Below are 25,780 nucleotides of genomic sequence, written 5' to 3' on the forward strand. Positions count from 1 at the left end.
CGTGGAACCCGTACCCCAGTGAGAGTCGGTGCCCGTGGATCCCGTACCCCAGTGAGAGTCGGTGCCGTGGATCCTGTACCCCAGTGAGAGTCGGTGCCCGTAGATCCTGTACCCCAGTGAGAGTCGGTGCCCGTAGATCCTGTACCCCAGTGAGAGTCGGTGCCCGTGGAACGCGTACCCCAGTGAGAGTCGGTGCCCGTGGATCCTGTACCCCAGTGAGAGTCGGTGCCCGTGGATCCTGTACCCCAGTGAGAGTCGGTGCCTGTGGATCCTGTACCCCAGTGAGAGTCGGTGCCCGTGGATCCTGTACCCCAGTGAGAGTCGGTGCCCGTGGATCCTGTACCCCAGTGAGAGTCGGTGCCCGTGGATCCTGTACCCCAGTGAGTGTCAGTGCCCGTGGATCCTGTACCCCAGTGAGAGTCGGTGCCTGTGGATCCTGTACCCCAGTGAGAGTCGGTGCCCGTGGATCCTGTACCCCAGTGAGAGTCAGTGCCCGTGGAATGCGTACCCCAGTGAGAGTCGGTGCCCGTGGAACGTGTACCCCAGTGAGAGTCGGTGCCCGTAGATCCTGTACCCCAGTGAGAGTTAGTGCCCTTTGGGGGTTTGTGGGAGGGAGAGCAGAAAAATTTGCCACAGCACAATACAACCAGTCACTGAAGTTACTGCAATTCCAACATTTCCTCATGTCACCGTTACATTTGTACAAATAACTCGGTGTTTCTTGGCCACTTTCCAGAAGGGTTTGAAGAATTGAAACTTTCTATTGACTGGCAGGAGAACGTTGAACTCTCCACCCCGGCCCAAGCTCCATCAATAGCACTTGTATTTCTATAAACCCCAGCTTCCTGTCCAAGGTAAATGCCAACAAGCCAGAGATCAGCAGCAACTAGAAAACAAATTGCAGTAGGAATTTGAGCGTGAAGCACAGGCCATAGAAATACCGGGAAATAGTAAGAGGGAAACAGGGTCAATGCACATACCCAGATACAGAGAGCGGGAGAGAGAGAAAAAAAGAAACAGAGACATACAAAGAGAGCAAGAAAGAGAGGGGAGAATGAGAGTCATGGAGAGAGACAGAACCCGAGAGAGAGACAGTCAAGGAGAGAGACACAGAGGTACAGACGCAGACATTAACTTTCGGGTTTGACTGACGAAGAGCGCTGGACGAGCGCCTGCTCCTGTGGGTGACAGTCCTGAGCCATAATCGAGGTGCGGGCCTCACCTCCCTGCTGCCAGTGAGCTGCACGCCCCAAGAGGGCGCCCCACAGCAGCTCGCAGGTTTTGGGACGGGCAATATCAGGCTGCTCAGACACCTTGCAAACCTGCAGGTGGGTCCTGGATGGGGAGCAGGGGAGAGAAGGGGGGCAATCGCAGGCCGGCAGTGACCCACACTGTTTTTGTGGAGCCGGGAGGTGTATGCCCTGCCCGTATGTCCCTGAAAATTGCAATGGGGGTTCTAACTATGTCATAGGACCTGATTTGCACAGTAACAAGGCCGATCGCCTGATATATTCAGCCCTCCATCCGCTTGTGGGGCAGCCCTTTTAAAAATGGCAGCAGCCAGCGTGGATGAAATACTGACTCAGTTACCGCCTCAAACACTGATTTCCGCAAGTTAAAATCAGCCCCAGAAAGACAGACATCCAGCGCCCGGCACCTGGCGGGGCCCACTGTAATAATATTAATGTCCTTCCTACCTCCTCCCCAAGTTGCAGACTCTCTGGGGTTTGGAGTCCATTAGCACACCCACCCACCAGTATGTCACCAAGGAGGCTAGTCTTTGTGTGGGAGCCCACACAGTGAGTGTTGGCAGGGTGTTCAAGCACGTTACAGGTAAACTCAATCCTGACATCCACACACAAGCACTTTCCAGCAGGAGTCATGGAACAGTGACTGGGTTGATGTGACTGTGACCCGTGGCTGATTCCTCTCCTCGTTTGCCCATGGGTGCTGAGGCAGATTTAGCAGCCCAAACTGATTGATATCAGCACCAACAAAATTTTCTGTTAAATAAATCACATTTAATAACACTTCTAAAATGAGGCCCAGTCAGATGTTTTTTTTGTTACAATATCCTAGTCTGTGAGCAGACTGCTCTCTCGTTTCTTTAGTGCCACCATCTCCTTTGTCTGGAACATCAGTGGCCTTAACGCACGGAGAGAGCAGATTCTGCGGTGAGAGATGACACCACAGCACCGCCTTGTGTTTGTCTTTGTGACTACAGCAAAGGTTACCTCTGGCCCCAGCACAGCTGGTCTACACCAGTGTTGCCCAATATGTTAACCACTCGCAGCATCTGGCTAATTGAGAATCCAGATGTGGCCAATTGCATTTCTGATTAGTAAATAAAGAAATGCGTAATAAAGAAAAGACTTGCGTTTATATAGCACCTTTCACAGCCTCAGCACGTCCCAAAGCACTTTACAGCCAGTGAAGTACTTTTTGAAGTGTAGTCACTGTTGTAATGTAGGAAACGTGGCAGCCAAGGTCCCACAAACAGCAATGTGGTCATTACCAGATAATCTGTATTAGTGATGTTGGTTGAGGGATAAATATTGACCCAGGACAACAGTGAGAACTCCCCTGCTCTTCTTCAAAATGGTGCCCTGGGATCTGAGAGGGCAGACACCAACAGCCCTCCCCAAGAAATAAAACCGCCCTAAACTCGACACATGACAAAATAAAACCAGAGCAGGAGTGTCGAGTGATCCTTTATTTACAACAAATGCTCAACAAACTTTAAAACAAAGATTTCCCATTTGGGTCTGGACTGAGCAACATTCTGAGGCTGGAGAAGGGGGTAGGGGGAAAAGGGGCTAAAACAAACATTAAAAAGGGTCTGCAGAACCTTGCACTTCACCCCTCAACCCCCATGTATTGAACCCTAAACGCTGCAATAAGGCACAGTGCCCATTAACCCCCATTACCAAACATTGCCCGTATACCCTCCCCCATTATTTCAACTTGAATTGATGTTCCCCCCCATTATGTAAACATGAGGAGATGTTCTCCCCCAATTAAGACGCAGCTTTAAGATGCTCCCGTCTCCTCAGCTGTTTACAAACTTTAATTTTCCCAGCTCCAGAAAGACTGAAGGAATAGTCGGACGTCAAATACGGCACCTCTCCCACCGCTCCAGGCTGAAAGGGAAACAGAAACACAAAAACAGTCAGCAACAGCAGGGACTCTCCTGGGCCAGACAGATCCAGGTCACTCTGCTCCACAGGCTGGAGATGGAACCGTGGTTTACCATCACCGGAATCCCTGCTTCCCGGTTTAACTTCGATTCTCTCCCACTCTTTTCAATCCTGGCACTAAGGACCTGGGCCCTTCATTGGGCCAAAGAAGATGGAGGTAACCCAAAGCTGAAGAGGACAGGGCCATCCCTCCTCAGTGAGGGGATACAGCAGCAAACGATAAACTACCCTCACCAGATACACTGATCACACCCCCAGAGTCAAACAGCCCAGCAGGTCCTACCTAGAGTCACACAAAGAATGGCCCAATAGGTGATGCAGCTGGAACCTATGGAACCCGTGCCCCGAGGAGTGTTTTATAGAGGTGTATAAGATAGTTAAGGGAATGGAAAAGATTAATCTGGAATGTTACATTACATTTTGAGAGGACAAGGAGTTACAGGTTTAAACGAGTAAAAGGCAAATTTAGCACTGATACACGGAGAGAAACCGACACAAGAATGGACTTCCGGATAGAGTAGGGCAGGCAAGAACCCTGGAAACATTTCAGAAACAATTGGGTGCTGCAGTGGGGGATATCTGGATAGATGAATGACCTCCCTCATCCATCATTATCTTATCAGCACCATCAGAAAATGGCCAGCAATTGTTGGACAAAACTGGTGCTGATCCCTACACGCTCCGGAACAGTTCAGTTTACACCTGCCACAGGCCTGCACTGATCTCTCTGCCGATCCATGTACTCACTGTTGCTCCTGGGCTGCCACAGTCTGGTAATTGAGGACAAGCCCCAGTGCTGTGATAAGCTCCATTCTCTTGCAGTGCTGCAACAATGCAATTCACACTGGGCTGCAAACCCTGTTTTTGGAATGTGATTTTCCCCTCGCACTCTCCCCAGCCCTTCCATCCTCCCTCCCACCAAACGGGGAATAAGCTCTGAGGCAGAATCACTTTCTGTCACTGTGAAGGACCATCCACCTCCGCAATATAAATAGCAGGAGCAAGCAGCGAGTTAGATACATTTGAAGCACACGTATATCGAGCAAACAGACACCTTGCAGTAACTTCTCCATCAGAGTACGGGGTTACAAGCAATACCCGCGCCCACCCAAATAAATCAGCACCCCGTTATCCCCAGATATACCAGCGCCCCGTTACCCCCCCAGATATACCAGCGCCCCGTTACCCCCCCAGATATACCAGCGCCCCGTTACCCCCCCAGATATACCAGCGCCCCGTTACCCCCCCAGATATACCAGCGCCCCGTTACCCCCCCACAGATATACCAGCACCCCGTTACCCCCCCACAGATATACCAGCACCCCGTTACCCCCCGCAGATATACCAGTGCCCCGTTACCCCCCAGATGTACCAGCGCCCCGTTACCCCCCCACAGATATACCAGCACCCCGTTACCCCCCGCATATATACCAGTGCCCCGTTACCCCCCAGATGTACCAGCGCCCCGTTACCCCCCAGATATACCAGCACCCCGTTACCCCCCACAGATATACCAGCACCCCATTACCCCCCCAGATATACCAGCACCCCGTTACCCCCCACAGATATACCAGCACCCCGTTACCCCCCCAGATATACCAGCACCCCATTACCCCCCCAGATATACCAGCACCCCATTACCCCCCCAGATATACCAGCGCCCCGTTACCCCCCCAGATATACCAGCGCCCCGTTACCCCCCGCAGATATACCAGCGCCCCGTTACCCCCCCAGATATACCAGCGCCCCGTTACCCCCCCAGATATACCAGCGCCCCGTTACCCCCCGCAGATATACCAGCGCCCCGTTACCCCCCGCAGATATACCAGTGCCCCGTTACCCCCCAGATATACCAGCGCCCCGTTACCCCCCAGATATACCAGCACCCCGTTACCCCCCCAGATATACCAGCACCCCGTTACCCCCCCAGATATATCAGCACCCCGTTACCCCCCCAGATATACCAGCACCCCGTTACCCCCCCAGATATACCAGCACCCAGTTACCCCCCCAGATATACCAGCACCCCGTTACCCCCCCAGATATACCAGCACCCCGTTACCCCCCAGATATACCAGCACCCCGTTACCCCCCCCAGATATACCAGTGCCCCGTTACCCCCCCAGATATACCAGCACCCCGTTACCTCTGTCTTACCTGGTTCCTGAAAAGTGAATGGGGGACGGTGACTGCCCCAATCAGCAAGCAGTTAACCTGCCTCAGCTTGGCCACAGGTACCGAGGTCAGTACATAATACAATCTCTTCTCCAGGTTAATACCACGAATAATTCCTAAAGAGAAAGGGTCAAAAATTAGTTCTAAGTACACAACATCCAGAAACCCTAAAGATTAAAGACCGGGCTGTGCCTGTGATACACAATTGCTCAATACTGTCCACATTACTGTGGCTCTGCTTAAAGACCACTGGAGCCCGGCACACTCGTGACAAGGGAATGACCCCCTCACACACCTGGACTATCCTGGAGACAATTATTTACCTTTCAGGCCGGCCTCGGAGTGAGATTTAGAGGCACATCAGGGGCAGTTTTGTGCTGTGGGACAGCACCCATTGCTGGGTTGAAACTGCCCCTAACTCGTTTCACGTAGGATCCTTGCAGCCAGTGGAGAGAGAGAGAGAGAGACAGCCAGCAGACATCCATGCCATTGGTCTAAGCAGGATTTAGAAAGCAATGTCATTCTAACAACACTCATTGTAACAAGATCGTACATCAGCTTAGCTCAGCGGATAGCACCCTTGCCTGACGCCACTCCACAGAGGTGAGCACATTATCTAGGCCAGCACTGCAGTGCAGTACTGAGGGAGCGCTGCACTGTCAGAGGTGCCACCTACGCAGGAGACATTAAACTGAGCACCCTTCAGCCTGCTCACATGGACGTAATTCTCCCAGTGTCCCGGTCAACATGCCTCCTTCAACCAATATCATAACTGCTGTTTGTGGGACCTTGCTGTGCACAACTTGCTGCCATGTTTGCCCATATAACATCGATGATTGCACATAAAAGTAACTGGGAGATATGGATACCCCTATGGCTTGCATCTGAACATGAGTGACCAGAGTGTGTCAGGGATGCCCAGTTCATGAATTAGAACTGATCGTTCAGCTGCAGAAAGGATTCACTAATACAATACGTACACAACTGATGCTTATCCTGCACCTCAGCTCCATAAAACTGCTCACCTTCCAACCCGTACTCTGGCAGTATTAGGAGATTGGGCTGTGAACAGCGCACTTGTGACCCGTAGTGTGTGATCTGGTACAAGTCTCTCACAACACTTACCGACACCAAAACAGTCACATATCGGAGCCCGTGGAAGTAACACCGGCCTATCTGCCTGGGAGCTGATGCCATCTGGTATTCTGCATAGCCCAACCAAACTGGCATTGGCTGCGTACAAGATGTGGGTGGGAGTCACATCACAGTGCAACACGTGCAGAGCGACTGCACTAAATGGCACCTGGAAAACAAAATGCACCCATTTTCACAAAGTGGAACAAACCTGCACCCAGCGCCTGACACCAAATACTGCTCGCACAACGAACCGAGCATTACCTGTTGGGCACAGCACCCAATGTGATTCCCAAAGCTACCAGCATGGCACGTTACTTAACACCACCTGCTGATTAAAAGGGAAACCAACCCGAAACACCTTGCTTTAAAAATGTATCTCCTCAACCGTAGTTTAATTTTATATACTGATGTGCTTTTCCAGACACCCTGGTCCTGACTGTTTAAAATGCTGGACCCTAGTTCCCTCCCCCTCTAATACTTGAATATGTAGCTCACTCAATCATAACAAGTTGTAATGCACATGAAAGCACCAGGTTTAGGGTTCAATCAGGCAAAGATTAAACAATGTCTGTTCATTGATGATAATGTCTTACCCCTCAGAACCCATGTACCAGCCCTGCCCATCACAAATCCCACTATTACCTCCACCTCTCAGTCTTTTGTTCTCGCTATCCTGATGGATGGTGAACTAGTTATGAGGACATACTTGAGGACAACTTCTATAAGGGCAGAGGAGATTTAATAGAGGTTTTTAAAATTATGTGTTTCCCGTTTTTTTTAAACTTACCTCAATGTGAAGACTGGAAGAGTAGGAGTGCTCCTGGCACCATATTAAACCCACAGGCCGCTGCCAGCGGCTGTTCATCCCTCATCCCTCCTCCCCCCACCCCCGACCCAGGATTCACCCGAGACCCTCGGCCAGCGTCCGAGCCAACTGAACTGACTACCCCGTGACTGGCGAGCTGTCTCTGGGGCCAGGACTGGAGCCCGCAGCTAGCCCGTAGTTTCCTAATGAGGTCGGTGCAGCAATGTGCCGCAGTCTTACCACCGGCCTCTTTAGGCGCATGCACTGCACTGGGATCACACCCCAAGTCCAAAACGATCCCATTTCTAGACTGTGATGTCCACGATCCTGAACTGCTTGCTGATGGATTGATGGCTGATCCGAGAGTCAGAACGCTGGCTCTCCAAGAGGGGAGCAACCAAACTAAAAGCTCTCCTACGAGGCAGGAGCGTTAACCTAACTTCCCACAGAAAGATGCGCGCTGTACCAAACTGCGCTACACAACTGGAGCTCAGAGGAATGCCCGTACTGTGGATCGAACACCCAGCTGACAGAAATAATCAGAGATGAATGTGAAAAGGAGACTCTTGGGGTGGTGATTACCTGATAGGGCAGCATGCTGTGCAAGGGCACGGCTCGCCCAGTGTCCGATGGCTGCATGTGGCTGAAAGAACCCAGAAGAGCCAAATCTCTCAGCACGTTGCTGCGGGATTTCCTGAAAAACACAATCAGCAGCAACAAGAGGACGTCAGGACAGCAAGGTTTGGCTGTTGTTTGTACCCAGAAACACACACCCAACACCCAACCCTGCCCGTACCGGAGCCCTGCCCCACACAACCCTCTCAGCCTTTCCCATCGCTCACAAACATGGAGGGTAAGGGGGTCTTGCATCAAATCAGCAACATATATTTCCAAATCAGGATGGTATGTGACTTGGAGGGGAACGTGCAGGTGGGAGCGAATGTTTAAGCTAAATACTCTGCTTTTACATTTTGGGTTAATGTGAGCACATTAACACAATAAGATAATTAACTCAGTTTTACACTTACAAACAGCTTCCATCTCCTGCTCCAGGGAACTCGGACTGAATGCGCATCAGCCTGTGCCCCTGGAGTCCTGGAACCAGATTCAGACCATCCTCCTGCTCATCCTCCTCCTCTGACGAGTTCAAGTGCATCCTGAGGTCCACCGGCTTTTGCTGAATTTGATGCTTTCCCTTGGTGTGCCACCCGGCAGCTGTTTGCACGAACTCGGGTGTGAGAGCAGCTGGATCCTGGCTCCCCTCGGTGGTACCGAGCTGCACCACATGTGTTGGGGCCAAGAGCCGAATCAGGTCAATCAGAATCGACAAACCGAACCCTATCAGGGGGAGAAAGAGGGAGACAAAGAAAGGTCAGACGGATTTGCGAGGGGCTGAGGCCATAAACATCAGACAGACCCGTGGGGCTGTTTCTGCTCAGTACCTGGGGCTCCAAAAAAAAGGGACTTGTTTTTTTAAAATTTCTCAGAGGGCAGTTAAGAGTCAATGACGTTGGTGTGGGATTAGATACACATAGACTAACCCGGGTAAGGATGGCAGGTTTCCTTGCCTAAAGGACATCAGCTGGGTTTTTCCAAGAATCCAGTCATTTTTTTTTTACAATACCACATTTAACAAACTCAGTTTTGCAACTTGCCACGGTGGGATTTGAACTCATGACCTTCGAGTTGTTAGTTCAGTACCTGAACTCGTACACTACCGTACCCTTTCCAGCAGGAAAACAAGGACTTGCAGCACCACACAGCGGCGAGATACACAGGAGCACTCTGCTGTTGGCAAGGTGGTAACTGTAAGAAGCAAAGAAATGGCAGAAAATCAAACCTCCCAACTGGAAAGAAATCCAGAAACGCGTGGTTTGATTGCCTGCAAGGAAACCTGAGCTGGCTTCCAGGTGTCTGGACCAAGATCCTTGGGAGGTCCCTAAACCTTGGGTCTGCCGACTTGTGCCTAATCTCTCGACTTCCAAAAGTGGGATGTATCCCTACAGAGTGTGTGTACTGCATATCGTGCAGACAGGGACTCTACAGGGAGAGTGTGTGTGTACTGCATATCGTGCAGACAGGGACTCGACAGGGAGAGTGTGTGTGTACTGCATATCGGGCACACAGGGACTCTACAGGGAGAGTGTGTGTGTACTGCATATCGTGCAGACAGGGACTCTACAGGGAGAGTGTGTGTGTACTGCATATCGTGCAGACAGGGACTTGACAGGGAGAGTGTGTGTGTACTGCATATCGTGCAGACAGGGACTCTACAGGGAGAGTGTGTGTGTACTGCATATCGTGCAGACAGGGACTCGACAGGGAGAGTGTGTGTGTACTGCATATCGGGCACACAGGGACTCTACAGGGAGAGTGTGTGTGTACTGCATATCGTGCAGACAGGGACTCTACAGGGAGAGTGTGTGTGTACTGCATATCGTGCAGACAGGGACTCGACAGGGAGAGTGTGTGTGTACTGCATATCGGGCAGACAGGGACTCTACAGGGAGAGTGTGTGTGTACTGCATATCGGGCACACAGGTGGCAGTGAGCTGCTCAATATTTTGAAGATACTGCTGGGTTTTTGCTTGTGTCATTTAGCAGACCGAGAAACATGGTCAGTACACCGTGAACCCTCAACCCATCACGGACTGAGCAGGTGGTCAAAACCCAACAGCAGCAGATCCAGGTAAGTAGCAGTGACGGCACAGCGACACAGCGAGTCGGCACAGCACAGGCTCCTCCTGCACAACAGCAGCACCTGGCTCACATTCCACAAACAGTAACGACAGACTGGGGGGGGGGTGGTGGGGGAGCAAGTGCCATCGGGGGCAAAGGAAAATGGGGGAAGGGAGGGGAAGCACGAGTCAGCACCCTTGGAGAGGAGGGGAGACAAGGAAAAGGCTAAAATGAAAATCCATCAACAATAGTCATTAGATTTTACAGGAGAGCTTTAATCTGACCTTTGACCCAGCCCATGGTGTTTATGACCAGTGGTGTTTCCTTCTTGTATCCCATGTATAGATACTTCGCAGCTTCCACATATCGATCCAGGTCCCGCTCACAGGACACGTCACCATAATACACCATCTTACGGGGCTCACACTGGTGCATATAAGGAGGGCCTGTTGTGGAGACAGAGCAAAGGAGTGGTAACCAGACGATAATAGAAAGGAACAAGACAGACAGACAGACAGAGACAAAGACAGGGGCAGAGAAACAGATAAAGAGAGCGCGAACGAGAGCGCAACACACATACACTTGTCAGAAGGTGCTGCAGTGTTGAAGGATAGGTCCAGAGTTATGTTATTGCTAAGGGCTATCACCTTACCCCAAATTAAAAACCTGAAGTGGGCAGGTAGTGGATCAGGGTTTGTACTCCGTGGTTTGCTTTTAAGAACATAAGAAATAGGAGCAGGAGTAGGCCAATCGGCCCCTCGAGCCTGCTCCGCCATTTAATAAGATCATGGCTGATCTGATCCTAACCTCAAATCTAAATTTTGCAGCTAATGAAAATTCATTGATAACATTCCTAACTAATGCCACCTCTGGCTATCTGGCTTAGATTGCGGAAATTTCGAGATACTTAAAAAACGTTGTTCCAGTCTAGAAGCAGACTATTCGGAAACCTTACTGCACAGCACCGTCAGATACCCCACTCCTACTCTGTGAATACAGTACAACAGTGTACACCATCTACTGAACATATCGCCCAAAGCTCAGGCTTAGTACTGGAGCAATGGAAAGGAAGGGAGTGAGTATTCTTGTGTCAAACTGACCTCCCAGGGTTGCCTGTCAGGTTCGTGCAAAACAGAAAGGCCTTAATATTACTCCAAAAATAATTAGTCATCGCTTTAAACCAATTGGGTTCTTTGTCATTGATGGGCGCATGTGACAGACCCCTCACTGACGGGCACACGCTCGTGCACTGACGGGCACACGCTCGTGCACTGACGGGCACACGCTCGTGCACTGACGGGCACACGCTCGTGCACTGACGGGCACACGCTCGTGCACTGACGGGCACACGCTCGTGCACTGACGGGCACACGCTCGTGCACTGACGGGCACACGCTCGTGCACTGAAATCCTCTTACGCTTTAGAATAAGAATCAAATCAGACCATCATTTTTTTTTTAAAAGCGTGACGACTTGACACAAAGGTGTGACGGGGGAATGACCATAACATTCTGGCACAAATCAGCTCAGAATAAAGACGGGAATAACAGGCAGTGAGATTACTGCAGTCACATGCAATAAATCAATATCAGAGAGCACTCATCACTGGCTGGCTGGCAACTACAGGAGACAATAATGATGTAAGGCCAGGCGGGTTTCATTCCTCTCTCCCTCCTCAGTATCGAGTTATTTGCTGCAAGATACTGGAGGGGAAAACCCCTGTATGAGCCACACTGAGTGATGCGGAGACTCACAGACACCAAGCAGGTACACACTACACCTTAATTCACTCCCGCTCGGCGTTGCCTGACATGGATGAACACGGGGCTCGACAGAACAGCCCCACAAACAAAACACAAAATATACTTTTCAAAATATAAAACGCCTTTGGGCCAGCACAGTGCTGATGTCACATTGGAGCAAGACAGGGCCGCAATAGAATGGAGGGGTAAGGTTTGTCCCTGTTGTCCCATTTCTCCCCACACGAGATTGGAAGTTGATCTGAGTATCATGCTCCTGACCAGCCTGTCCCAGAAAGAGGGCGAAGGGGAGGGGAATTTGGAGAAGCAGTCACTCCAGTCTATTATGCGAGGTTCCCGGTGGCAGTGATGGTACTTGGTCGCAGGGTTACCTTCTCCCTTAATCTGTAACCTCCTTATGCTCTATTCGTGAGAGCGCGCACCAACACTCTCAGGGCATTCTACAGCCTACTGGCGTTAACGCTGCTCTGTAGTCTACTTACTGAGGGTAGGCTCGGTCACCAGGTGTAGTGCCATGCAGCCAGGAGGACTGAACTCTGTCTGACCCAAGTCAAGCTCCAGAAACTCCACACATGGGATACTGGGGGAAAGAGGAGAGGAGTCACTTTTTATTAGGCCCTGCAGTAACATTTCACAGATAGGACTAACCCTGCAGGTAGAGAAAACCATAAAAAGAACAACCTTTTGGGTTTTAGAAGTAGGGCACAGAATACAAGAGTAAATAACTATTGATAAATTGATACAAAACATTGGTTAGGTCACAGTTAGAGTACTATCTGCAGTTTTGGGTGCCCCCATTATAGAAAGAACATTAAAGCCATAGCGTGTACAGTGTAGATTCACCAGGATGATGGCTAGGGATGGGAAACTATAGTTCTGTGGAGAGACTCGAAATACTAGGATTATTTTCAATGGAGCAGAGAAGGGTAAGAGGAGATTTAATAGGAGGTTTTTATAATTATGAAGGGTTTTGATAGAATAAACAGGAAAAGCATTCCCTCTGACCGGAGAGTCAGTGATGAGGGTCATCAATTTAAAATTATCAGATGGAGAGCAAAGAGAGAGACCATAAGAGACAGGAGCAGGAGTCGGCCATTCGGCCCCTCGAGCCTGCTCCGCCATTTAGTGAGATCATGGCTGATCTGATTTTTACCTCAACTCCACTTTCCCGCCCTTTCCCCATATTCTTTGACTCCCTCGCTGATCAAAAAAATTGTCTAACTCAGCTTTGAATGTATTCAATGACTCAGCCTCCACAGCTTTTTGGGGTAAAGAATTCCAAAGATTCATGACCCTCTGGGAGAAGAAATTCCTCCTCATTTCCATCTGAAACGAGCAACCCCTTATTCTGAGACTATGCCCCCTAGTTTCAGATTCCCCCATGAGGGGTAACATCCTCTCAGCATCTACCCTATCGAGTCCCCTCAGAATCCTGTATGTTTCAATAATATCTTCTCTCATTCTTCTAAACGCCAATGAGTATAGGCCCAACCTGTTCAATCTTTCCTCATAAGACAACCCTTCCATACCCGGAATCAACCGAGTGAACCTTCTCTGAACTGCCTCCAATGCAAGTATGTCCTTCCTTAAATAAGGGCACCAGAACTGTACGCAGTACTCCAGGTGTGGTCTCACCAGCACCCTGTACAGTTGTAGCATGACTTCCCTGCTTTTATACTCATCCCCCTAGAAATAAAGGCCAATATTCCGTTTGCCTTCTGGATTACCTGTTGCACTTGTATGTTGACTTTTTGTGTTTCATGTACGAGGACACCCAGATCCCTCTGTACCGCAGCATTTTGTAATATTTCTCCATTCAAATAATATTTTGCTTTTTTATTTTTCCTCCCAAAGTGGATGACTTCACATTTTCCCACATTATATTCCAATATAGAGGTTAGGAGAAATTCCTTTACACCGTGGATTGTTGGTACCTGGAATGTTTTGCCATAGGGAATGGTTGAGGCAGAGACCACTGCATCTTTTAAGGGAAAATTAGATAAATATTTGAAGCAAAGGAAGATACAGGGCTATGGGGAGAGAGGGGGGCAGTGAGATTAGTTCTGGATTGATGCAGGGCTTTGGGGAGAGAGGGGGGCAGTGAGATTAGTTCTGGATTGATGCAGGGCTTTGGGGAGAGAGGGGGGCAGTGAGATTAGTTCTGGATTGATGTTGATGCAGGGCTATGGGGAGAGAGTGGGGCAGTGAGATTAGTTCTGGATTGATGCAGGGCTATGGGGAGAGAGTGGGGCAGTGGGATTAGTTCTGGATTGATGTAAAGAGCCTGCACAGGTATGATGGGTCGAATGGCCTCTTTCTGTGCTGGAACCTTCTATGGAGCCCGATCTTGTCCTCATGTGCACCTTCCAGCAAGAATCACAGAATGGTGATCAGGAGCAGCAATCCTGGCCAATTATGTCATCTCCTTTGCTCAGGAGCTTTGAGGCCAATTACAGCACATGACCTGCTGCCCCAGCTAGGCTCTGCTAACTCTGCACCGATCAGGGACTGAACCTGGGAGCTGTGGGTCTGCGTGGTTCAGCGCCACACCTGGCAGTACAGTTACCCCCTCAGCCCTATCCTATCCCTGAGTACCCAGGACTTTAGCCACCTGCAACAGTTCAACAGGAGACAAATCACCTATCCGCGGGGACCAAAGCCCAGGCTTTACAATCGCCGTAGCAACGCAGGCGGTAATCCATCTAAAATGAATTCGTTAACTCAGTTACAGGGACAACAAAAATTAGCTCAGGCCCTTCCACGTGGATATTGGAGCGAACGCTCACCATCTCAGAGAGGCATTCTCATGTGAAAACGAGGTAGTCAAAAGTTAAATTTAATAGCCCAACTAATAATTTTGGTAGCTGTAGGTCACCAGTAGTTCTATTATCCTTTGGTGATGCAGTGTGCCCAAAAAATGTAAATTCTAAACTTGGGCCAGTGTTTGCCGGTCATTGAAGGGTTAATGCCAGGGATCACAAGACTTGGAAAACTCACTGGTTCAGGAGCGAGTTCAGGAGATGTCGGTTAAAGGTCGACTTCCCAACGTTCTTCCCTCCACACACCAGGATGATGGGACAGCCTTCGTCATCTTCTACAATCAAACCAAAAGGTTTACAGAGACACACGATCAGTTCTCAACAAGGCAGTCTGGACCCCCCCCCCCACCCACCGCGAGGCAGTCTGGACCCCCCCCCCCCCACCCACCGCGAGGCAGTCTGGACCGCCACCCCCCACCACGAGGCAGTCTGGACCCCCCCCACCGCGAGGCAGTCTGGACCCCCCCTCCACCGCGAGGCAGTCTGGACCCCCCCTCCACCGCGAGGCAGTCTGGACCCCCCCCCCAACCGCGAGGCAGTCTGGACCCCCCCTCCACCGCGAGGCAGTCTGGACCCCCCCTCCACCGCGAGGCAGTCTGGACCCCCCCTCCACCGCGAGGCAGTCTGGACCCCCCCTCCACCGCGAGGCAGTCTGGACCCCCCCTCCACCGCGAGGCAGTCTGGACCCCCCCCCCCAACCGCGAGGCAGTCTGGACCCCCCCCCCCACCACGAGGCAGTCTGGACCCCCCCCCCCGCGAGGCAGTCTGGACCCTCACCCCCCCCCCCCCACCGTGAGGCAGTCTGGACCCCCCCCCCCACCGTGAGGCAGTCTGGACCCCTCCCCACCGCGAGGCAGTCTGGACTCCCTCCCCCCCCCCCCCCCAACCGCGAGGCAGTCTGGACCCTCACCCCCCCCCCCCCACCCCCCACCGTGAGGCAATCTGGACCCCCACCCCCCACCGCGAGGTAGTCTGGACGCCCCCCCCTCCACCCCGGAGGGCAGTCTGGACCCCCCCCCCACTCCATGAGGCAGTCTGGAATCTCCCCCCACCCCCCACCCGCACGATTTCACACCAGGATCGGTATGGTGTAATGGCACAGGTGTATAATTTTTTAAGTTTGTCCTCTTGAACGGTGTAAAGTTCCCAGTAATGTTCTTATGGAGTTAAATAAATGCCTGCCTGGACGTTTGATTGGGTGAAACCTCGACACAGCTAGTCCGAAGGGGCAGGGTGAGCAGCCACACCACTCAGTGTTTCACATGCAACTTGTACCAAAATCCTTCTTGCCTCTACATCACGTCTCTACCAGCTCACCCAGACACGTCTTTATGAGTTCCTGCACAGTGGTCATCCAGCTCTCCGACATATTCATCCCCTGGTCATCAGGGAGAGGGACCACCCCAATAGAGGTCAAAGGTGAGCATTCAAGGAATGGGCGTTTCCCAGAATTCATCCTTTTCTGAAAGGGGAGAAACATTAAAAAAATTAACTTCACCATACGATTTGTATTGGAAATGTCGAACTGTGCACAGAGACGGGGCTGGAACAGGGGCAGGGGCCTGGTTATCAACAGTAAACTGCTACAGGACAGAGCGTCAGACAGCAGACTGCAACCGAGGCTCAATACTGAATAAACAGACAGGTGGCTCACTATAGTTTCGGCACATTCTGTGGTGTGGTGCCCAGAATTGCCCACAGTATCCAAGTGATCATCGACCAGCGTCAAATCCCAGCACAACCTCTGGACACTTGTTTCTCCTGTTGGGGATGTGTTGGCTTTTCTTAATTCCTTCACCATCTTTTACAGGCACTGAAAGCAATGAGTCTTCTGTTAATCCAGGCCCCTGTTTAAGACTTACAGCGATAACTGAATCTCATTCATTCGATGCTACTGATGGACATTTTTATGTCTAATGTGCAATACTTTACTTCCTATATTACCACACTTCAAAAGTACTTCACTGGCTGTAAAGCACTTTGGGACGTCCTGAGGTTGTGAAAGGCGATATATAAATGCAAGTCTTTCGATCTTTAATCAGTGTTTTAATTTACCATTTTTCACTCAATCCCATAACCAATCTAAATGCTTCTGTAAATCTTTTGCTGCATCCTCGGTCTCCACTGATCTCCCTATTTTAATTTCACCAGGAAATTGGAAAAGCTTTTAATTAGTTTTGGTATCTAGTTGCTGCAAGACTCCAGTCAACACCTCCCCCAGACTGATATTACACATCTCACAAGCACTCTGTTTCTTATTTTCTATCAACTTCTGATGCCTGTGAGTTTTAGTTCAATTACAAACAATGGTTAGTGATCAGAAGCTCTGGCCAGTTTCATCCCCCTATCTAGCCCAGCGATACTGAGACCAAAAATCTCAGACCGAGGTCAGTTAACTTAGCGCAGACCAGACTGAATCTGGCTCAGTACCAAACAGGGAGACCAACAAAGCTTTGTACCTCATGTCCTGAACACACATGCACACATACAACAAGGTCCAGAAAGCATGCTCAGTATGTGCCTCCAAATCTCCTGAATAACTCACCGAAAGTGAAGCAAAGACTTCCTTATACTCCGGGAAGCTAGAGAGAAAAACAGTGTCTGGGGTGTCCAGACGCTCGAACAGCAGAACTGAGCACGAAGAGGTCACCTCCTTCATCAGAGTCTGTCTTGAAGCTGCAATGAAGAGGCACAGAGGTTAGGAGTGCGACTTCATCACAGAAAGGTCATTGTGTGTGTCCCAATCAATCACCCCCAGGGCAGGTACAGCACAGGTTAGATACAGAGTAAAGCTCCCTCTACACTGTCCCAATCAATCACCCCCAGGGCAGGTACAGCACAGGTTAGATACAGAGTAAAGCTCCCTCTACACTGTCCCATCAAACACTCCCAGGGCAGGTACAGCACAGGTTAGATACAGAGTAAAGCTCCCTCTACACTGTCCCATCAAACACTCCCAGGGCAAGTACAGCACGGGTTAGATACAGAGTAAAGCTCCCTCTACACTGGGCTTTAAACTACTCAAGGCTTTACACTAATCAGAGGTGGGCAGGGCTCAGGTGGGGCGAAGTTTAGATTGATAAAGAGAAAAGACAAGGAAGTAGTACAGGAAAGTGATGGGAGTAATGATAAACAGAGTGTGTCAGGAAGGGACAGAGTGTACAAACATAAGAGTGAACGAGCAAATGGGGCCGGGGTAGGAAAGAATGGTAAAAAGACAAAATTAAAGGTTCTTTATCTGAATGCGCGCAGCATTTGTAATAAGATAGATGAATTGATGGAACAAATAGAAACAAATGGATATGATCTCGTGGCCATTACAGAGACGTGGTTGCAAGGTGACCAAGGTTGGGAGCTAAATATTCAGGGTTATTTAACATTTCGGAAGGATAGGAAAAAAGGTAAAGGTGATGGGGTAGCTCTGTTAATAAAGGATGAAATTGGTATAATAGTGAGAAATGATCTCGGCTCAGAAGATCAAGATGTCGAATCAATTTGGGTGGAGGTAAGAAATAGCAAGGGAAATAAATCACTGGTGGGAGTAGTATATAGGCCCCCTAACAGTAGCTACACTGTAGGGCAAAATATTAATCAGGAAATAAGGGAGGCCTGTAAAAAAGGTAATGCAATAATCATGGGCGATTTTAACTTTCACATAGATTGGACAAATCAAATTGGCAAAAATAGCCCTGAGGAGGAGTTCATAGAGTGTATTAGGGACTGTTTCTTAGACCAATACGTCAGGGAACCAACCAGGGAACAGGCCATTTTGGATCTGGTAATGGGGAACGAAACAGGATTAATTAATGATCTCAAAGTAAAGGATCCCTTGGGAAGCAGTGATCATAACACGATAGAATTTCACATCCAGTTTGAGAGCGAGGATCTTGAGTCTGAAACTATTGTATTAAACTTAAATATGGGCAATTATAAAGGAATGAGGGTGGAATTGGCTAAAGTGGACTGGGTAAACAGATTAGATGGTATGATGGTGGATAAGCAGTGGTAAACATTTAAAAAGATATTTTATGACTCGTAACAAAAATATATCCCTGTGAGGAGGAAAGACTCCACAAAAAGGGTGAACCAACCATGGCTAACTAAGGAAGTCAAGGATGGTATCAGGTTAAAAGAAAAAGCATACAACATGGCAAAGATTACTGGTAAGCCTGAAGATTGGGAAAACTTTAAAAACCAGCAAAGGATGACTAAAAGAATAATAGAGGGAGAAAATAAATTATGAGAGTAAACTAGCAAGAAATATAAAAACTGACAGTAAAAGCTTCTACAAGTATATAAAAAGGAAGAGGGTAGCTGAAGTAAACATTGGTCCCTTAGAGGATGAGACTGGGAGAAATAATAATGGAAAACAAGGAAATGGCAGAGGAATTGAACAGATATTTTGTATCTGTCTTCACAGTAGAAGACACTAATAATATACCAATAATAGTAGAACATCAAGGGGCAAAGGGGAGGGAGGAACTAAAAACAATCACTATCACTAGAGAAAAAGTACTAGGTGAACTAATGGGTCTAAAGGCTGACAAGTCCCCTGGACCTGATGGCTTGCATCCGAGGGTCTTAAAGGAAGTGGCTACAGAGATAGTGGATGCATTGGTTGTAATCTTCCAGAATTCACTCGATTCTGGAAAGGTCCCAGCGGATTGGAAAACCGCAAACGTCACACCCCTATTCAAGAAGGGAGTGAGACAGAAATCAGGTAACTATAGACCAGTTAGCCTAACATCTGTCATTGGGAAAATGCTAGAATCCATTATTAAGGAAGTAGTAGCAGGACATTTGGAGACTCATAATACAATCAAGGAGAGTCAACATGGTTTTATGAAGGGGAAATCGTGTCTGACAAATCTATTGGAGTTCTTTGAGGAAGTAACGGGCAGGGTGGATAAAGGGGAACCAATGGATGCAGAATATTTGGATTTCCAAAAGGCATTCGATAAGGTGCCACATAAAAGATTACTGCACAAGATCAGAGCTCATGGTGTTGGGGGTAATATACTGGCATGGATAGAGGATTGGCTAACTAACAGAAAACAAAGAGTCGGGATAAAAGGGTCATTTTCAAAATGGCATTCTGTAACTAGTGGGGTGCCGCAGGGATCAGTGCTGGGGGCCTCAACTATTTACAATATATATCAATGACTTGGATGAAGGAACAGAGTGTCTTGTGGCCAAATTTGCTGATGATACAAAGATAGGTGGAAAAGCAAGTTGTGATGAGGACACAAAGTGTCTGCAAAGGGATATTGACAGGTTAAGGGAATGGGCAAAAATTTGGCAGATGGAATATAATGTGGGAAAATGTGAAGTCATCCACTTTGGGAGGAAAAATAAAACGCAAAATATTATTTGAATGGAGAAATACTACAAAATGCTGTGGTACAGAGGGGTCTGGGTGTCCTTGTACATGAAACACAAAAAGTCAACATACAGGTGCAGCAGGTAATCCGGAAGGCAAACGGAATATTGGCCTTTATTTCTAGGGGGATGGAGTATAAAAGCAGGGAAGTTATGCTACAACTGTACAGGGTGCTGGTGAGACCACACCTGGAGTACTGCGTACAGTTCTGGTGCCCTTATTTAAGGAAGGACATACTTGCATTGGAGGCAGTTCAGAGAAGGTTCACTAGGTTGATTCCGGGTATGGAAGGGTTGTCTTATGAGGAAAGATTGAACAGGTTGGGTCTATACTCATTGGAGTTTAGAAGAATGAGAGGAGATCTTATTGAAACATACAAGATTCTGAGGGGACTCGATAGGGTAGATGCTGAGAGGATGTTACCCCTCATGGGGGAATCTAAAACTAGGGGGCATAGTCTCAGAATAAGGGGTTGCTTGTTTAAGACGGAAATGAGGAAGAATTTCTTCTCCCAGAGGGTCATGAATCTTTGGAATTCTTTACCCCAAAAAGCTGTGGAGGCCGAGTCATTGAATACATTCAAGGCTGAGTTGGACAAATTTTTGATCAGCGAGGGAGTCAAAGGATATGGGGAAAAGGCGGGAAAGTGGAGTTGAGGTAAAAATCAGATCAGCCATGATCTCACTAAATGGCGGAGCAGGCTCGAGGGGCCGAATGGCCTGCTCCTGCTCCTTGTTCTTACACTGTCCCATCAAACACTCCCAGGGCAGGTACAGCACGGGTTAGATACAGAGTAAAGCTCCCTCTACACTGTCCCATCAAACACGCCCAGGGCAGATACAGCATGGGTTAGATACAGAGTAAAGCTCCCTCTACACTGTCCCATCAAACACTCCCAGGGCAGGTACAGCACGGGTTAGATACAGAGTAAAGCTCCCTCTACACTGTCCCATCAAACACTCCCAGGGCAGGTACAGCACGGGTTAGATACAGAGTAAAGCTCCCTCTACACTGTCCCATCAAACACTCCCAGGGCAGGTACAGCACGGGTTAGAGACAGAGTAAAGCTCCCTCTACATAGCCCTAATAATCTTTCTTAACTTCCCAGAAGAGCCCAAGACCGTCCAGCAGTTCTATTTTCTGCACCGACCATCCTGTGGCCTCCTCAGGAACACTGCCAGCTTTTAGTGCCAATCACTCCTCAGTTGAAAGCCTGTTTTATGCTATAGATTCATCGCCACTCCGCTAGACTGCCCCATGCTCATCAGGGACGAGTCTAAGTGACGCTCATCGCCAACAATGAGGAGATTTTCATCCCATCAGTGTGGATGTAAACCAGGGTCTCAGAGGTGAAGGGGCAGTGTCCAAGCACGGTTACCTCCTGTTTTGCTATCTGCTCAACTCCAAACCTGCTCAATCGTGAAAGTTTAGATAGATCACATTATCTACATTTATCAAAATGGGGCAGTGAAAACAGCGAGTTGGGGAGCCCAGCTGTCCCTGATGTGGATTGTGTGGTGACCACTGATAATTGCCTTGGACATTAGACCAGCCTCCTGCCACACTGACCAGTAGAATGTATATATGAAGTATCCTGGTCGAACAGCAGGAGGCCTGATTCATTCCATGTACACTTGACCCTCACCTGCAGCTACGTGCTGTCGGAGAATCGCCTTCACCTCCAGTTTCATCTCCCGCTTGGTGCGGCCTGGTTTATAGTAAGGCAGTGCCTCGATGCTCAGGGCAGCGTGTGTCGGTAAGGAGTACAGGTGGCACGCAGGCTGGCCCTGTCCAATTGTAAACCCCAACACCTGGACACTCCCGTACAGACACGTCACGCGACACCTTCCTCGGAAGGTCAGCCTCTGCAGAGAAAGCAGCGACAACGAACACGGTGAAAACTGTGATAAAGGACACCTTCAATTCTGGACAAGGAATCCTTGGTTATATCGGCTTCCAAAAATCAAAGCACACACAGGCGGAGCAGATATTGGGAAAGGCATCGGAAGGGCCACCATACCCCAGTGAGAGTAAGCACCTTCAGGAGAGGAGGGCACCTGAACCCCAGTGAAAATCAGCACCTTCAGGAGAGGAGGGGGCCTGAACCCCAGTGAGAGTCAGCACCTTCAGGAGAGGAGGAGGCCTGAACCCCAGTGAGAGTCAGCACCTTCAGGAGAGGAGGGGACCTGAACCCCAGTGAGAGTCAGCACCTTCAGGACAGGAGGAGACCTGAACCCCAGTGAGAGTCAGCACCTTCAGGAGAGGAGGGGACCTGAACCCCAGTGAGAGTCAGCACCTTCAGGAGAGATGGGGACCTGAACCCCAGTGAGAGTCAGCACCTTCAGGAGAGGAGGGGGCCTGAACCCCAGTGAGAGTCAGCACCTTCAGGAGAGGAGGGGGCCTGAACCCCAGTGAGAGTCAGGACCTTCAGGAGAGGAGGGGACCTGAACCCCAGTGAAAATCAGCACCTTCAGGAGGGAAGGAAGAGAAAGAAAACTGCAGAAAATGAAGTGATTTCTCCTACCTGTGCCGGGGTCATGAGGACGAGACTCTGCTCATTCCCGGTGTTCACAGCAGTGAAACACAGCCTGGCACTGGCTCCAGGGGAAGCAGCTTCATAGTCGATGGAATCTTGAGTGGAATCACCGTTGAGTACCCCATTATGTGGAAATGAGTCTGCACACATGCTCCAATACTCTGCTTCTCCATCTACCTCAGCGGCTACGCAGGCCAGCTTTTTCTGAGTCCTGCTCTTTTTAAGTGAACCGTTGACCTTTCCCCCTGTATTACGAGGGGGGAGCTCCGTTATATTTTCTTCCTCCTCCTGCTCGTCATCTTCCTCCTCGGCATTTGATCTCCGAATCTCGTCCTCCTCACACATCTCCTCTGCACTTTCCCAAACGGCAGCATTCTTTGTGCTGTGTCTGTGGCGCGGTCTCTTCACTCCCCGGCGACAGGGTGCGAGCAGGCAGCAGCGCCGGGTCAGCACACTCAGCTGCTTGGCCCCCGACACGTCAGTCAGCACCAACATGGCCTTTCGCTTCCACCTTCGGCGCCGAGCTGCTGTGGGAACAGCCTGCTTTGGACACGCTGCTCCTGGACTATTGACCCTCATCTTCTGACAGTCCCAGCACAATCCAGCTGCTTAAGAGGAGAAATAATATTAGAATCAGTCACTCATACAACTGGACTATCCAGCTTGTCCAGTCGCACCCAAGTGATGAATGGATCAATAGACGTCACAGAATGATTCCACGGGTATTCCAAGGACCAGGATAACAGCACTCCCTGCCCACAATTCCCAACACCGTCAGGCTTCAGCATCTCTCTGGTTACTGTGCTCTCAGACTTCTGTCTGTTTCTCAGTTAACCACTACACTAAAACAGTTAAACCAGAGAGAGTCTAACCTGAGCCCAGGGGTGGCGTTGGGAGGAATGCTGGATAGAAAGCCAGACGGCACTGGTGAACCTCTTCAAAGCTGCACACGGAGAGAGCTGGGAGCTCGTCCCTCACCCATCCCTTCATCTGGGCAAGAACGAATGAACTTGCATTTACATAGTGTCTTTCACATCCTCAGGATCACCCAAAGCACTTACAACCAATGGGTTACTGTCCCTGGCCTCTACGAACCCACAGCAGCACTTTGGATTTTAAATCCTAAGTGATTTCACTGGTCAGTGTGGAAACCATAGCCTGCCGAAAGATAACACTGCTGAGTACCGTTACTTCTGGTCTCGGGCTGTTCACCTCTCAACGACCCAGTTCAGTGTGCGAAAGGCATCAAGCTGTTTCAGAGATGTGATAAGGTGCCGCACAAGTCCATCTCATTGTTCTTCAGTTTCTGGTTACCTGCTGACCACAGCTAGCGTTAAGTCGATTACCTGCTGCCCTAGTGACCGTGTCCCTCTGGTTAATCAGTCCCCCTGTTAGTAATTACCCAGTGCACTGGGGCTCTGGTTCCTGCGCTTCCTGGATACCCATCCCCAGCCCGCAGCCCCTGGCCTCAATCCAGCTCATGGACCCATACACCAGCCCAGCGCGGTGACTCTACCCAATCGGGCAGCCCATAAACCGCTAACTCCCTATAATGCTTGGTTACTCCCTGCTGCCCCATAATCTCCTGTAGTTGCCGATAATGCCCCAAAATCTCCAGTGACTCTCTGCAGCCCCGAATACTCCCCATAATCCCTGCAACTCAATAAATTCCAATTGCTCCCTGCTCCTATTCCCCGTGTCATTATCACCCCATAACCCCCTGTACCTCTGAAACATTACCCCCACAACCCTCTTTACCCCTGGAACCCCCACGACCCCATTACCCCCTACACCCCCCATTACCCCCTACATCTCCCACTGCCCCCTACACCCCCCACTACTCCCTACATCCCCATTACCTCCTACACCTCCCACTGCCCCCTACACCCCCCATTGCCCCCTACACCTCCCTATGCACCCTACACCCCCCATTACCTCCTACACCTCCCCACTGCCCCCTACACCTCCCCACTGCCCACTACCTCCTACACCTCCCACTGCCCCCTACACCTCCCACTGCCCCCTACACCCCCCATTACCTCCTACACCTCCCCACTGCCCCCTACACCTCCCCACTGCCCCCTACACCTCCCCACTGCCCCCTACACCTCCCTATGCCCCCTACACCCCCCACTGCCCCCTACACCCCCCACTGCCCCCTACACCCCCCACTACCTCCTACACCTCCCCACTGCCCCCTACACCTCCCACTGCCCCCTACACCCCCCCACTGCCTCCTACACCTCCCTATGCCCCCTACACCTCCCCATTACCCCCTACACCCCCCATTGCCCCCTACACCTCCCACTGCCCCCTACACCCCCACTGCCCCCAACACCCCCACTGCCCCCAACACCTCCCCATTGCCCCCTACACCCCCACTGCCCCCTACACCCCCCACTACCTCCCCATTGCCCCCTACACCTCCCCTGCCCCCTACACCCCCACTGCCCCCTACACCTCCCCATTGCCCCCTACACCCCCACTGCCCCCAACACCCCCACTGCCCCCAACACCCCCACTGCCCCCAACACCTCCCCATTGCCCCCAACACCTCCCCATTGCCCCCTACACCTCCCCTGCCCCCTACACCCCCACTGCCCCCTACACCCCCCATTACCTCCTACACCCCCCATTACCTCCTACACCCCCCCTATGCCTCCTACACCTCCCTATGCCCCCTACACCTCCCATTACCCCCTACACCCCCCCATTGCCCCCAACACCCCCCACTGCCCCCGACATTCCCCAATGCCTCACACTCCCGATAACCTCCCCGCCCCCACTTAGCCCCACAAGGCCCCAGATCCCCACCCCCCGTGAGCGGCTCCCGCCTCCGCCGCTCCCCAACTGGCCGACAACAAGCGGCACGGGAGCAGCCGCGCAATATAAATCCAGGCCTGGGCCCCTCTTACCGGCACTGGCCCTGATCCCGGCCCGCCCGCCACCGGCTCTCCGCAGCTCCACACACGGTGCGGGCCGAGGGCTGCGGGTGGCCGATCGGCACCGAGCCCGGGGCTGGGTCTATGTGGCGGCCCCTGGTGGTGGGAGGTCGCAGCGGGAGGACCGAGCCCGGGGCTGGGTCTATGTGGCGGCCCCTGGTGGTGGGAGGTCGCAGCGGGAGGACCGAGCCCGGGGCTGGGTCTATGTGGCGGCCCCTGGTGGTGGGAGGTCGCAGCGGGAGGACCGAGCCCGGGGCTGGGTCTATGTGGCGGCCCCTGGTGGTGGGAGGTCGCAGCGGGAGGACCGAGTTCGCCCCCAACTCACAACCGGCAAAACTTCACCAATTCGG

The 25,780-nt window shown here is 50.8% G+C and overlaps 1 protein-coding gene across 2 annotated transcripts; it reads right to left on the minus strand.

The window, feature by feature from the left end:
- Positions 1-2,695: 2,695 nt before the first annotated feature.
- nol9 (nucleolar protein 9) lies at positions 2,696-25,514 on the minus strand. 2 transcript variants are annotated; one of them, XM_067970170.1, is made up of 13 exons: positions 25,404-25,514; positions 22,477-23,093; positions 21,598-21,817; positions 17,118-17,248; positions 15,890-16,034; positions 14,751-14,847; positions 12,236-12,333; positions 10,278-10,439; positions 8,343-8,652; positions 7,897-8,008; positions 6,498-6,675; positions 5,355-5,488; positions 2,696-3,140 (listed from the first exon to the last, which is right to left on the minus strand). In XM_067970170.1, exons 2-13 carry the CDS (start codon positions 23,065-23,067, stop codon positions 3,018-3,020), a joined length of 2,301 nt encoding a protein of 766 aa, XP_067826271.1. In that variant the 5' UTR covers positions 23,068-23,093; positions 25,404-25,514; the 3' UTR covers positions 2,696-3,017. The 2 variants fall into 2 exon arrangements, with proteins under 2 accessions (XP_067826271.1, XP_067826270.1); XM_067970169.1 differs by having other exon boundaries at positions 22,477-23,096; positions 25,404-25,513.
- Between the last annotated feature and the right edge of the window lie 266 nt (positions 25,515-25,780).

This window comes from Heptranchias perlo, chromosome 32 (genome assembly GCF_035084215.1).
Source record: "Heptranchias perlo isolate sHepPer1 chromosome 32, sHepPer1.hap1, whole genome shotgun sequence".
NCBI classification, from domain to species: Eukaryota; Metazoa; Chordata; class Chondrichthyes; order Hexanchiformes; family Hexanchidae; genus Heptranchias; species Heptranchias perlo.

Excerpts from the sequence above, each read along its gene's own strand:
- nol9 (XM_067970170.1), bottom strand. The coding sequence starts at position 23,067 with ATGAGGGTCAATAGTCCAGGAGCAGCGTGTCCAAAGCAGGCTGTTCCC. Across the intron at positions 17,249-21,597 it reads CCGACAGCACGTAGCTGCAG|CTTCAAGACAGACTCTGATG; the intron begins GTGAGGGTCAAG and ends TCTTCATTGCAG. Across the intron at positions 5,489-6,497 it reads ATGTGACTGTTTTGGTGTCG|GAATTATTCGTGGTATTAAC; the intron begins GTAAGTGTTGTG and ends CTTTCTCTTTAG.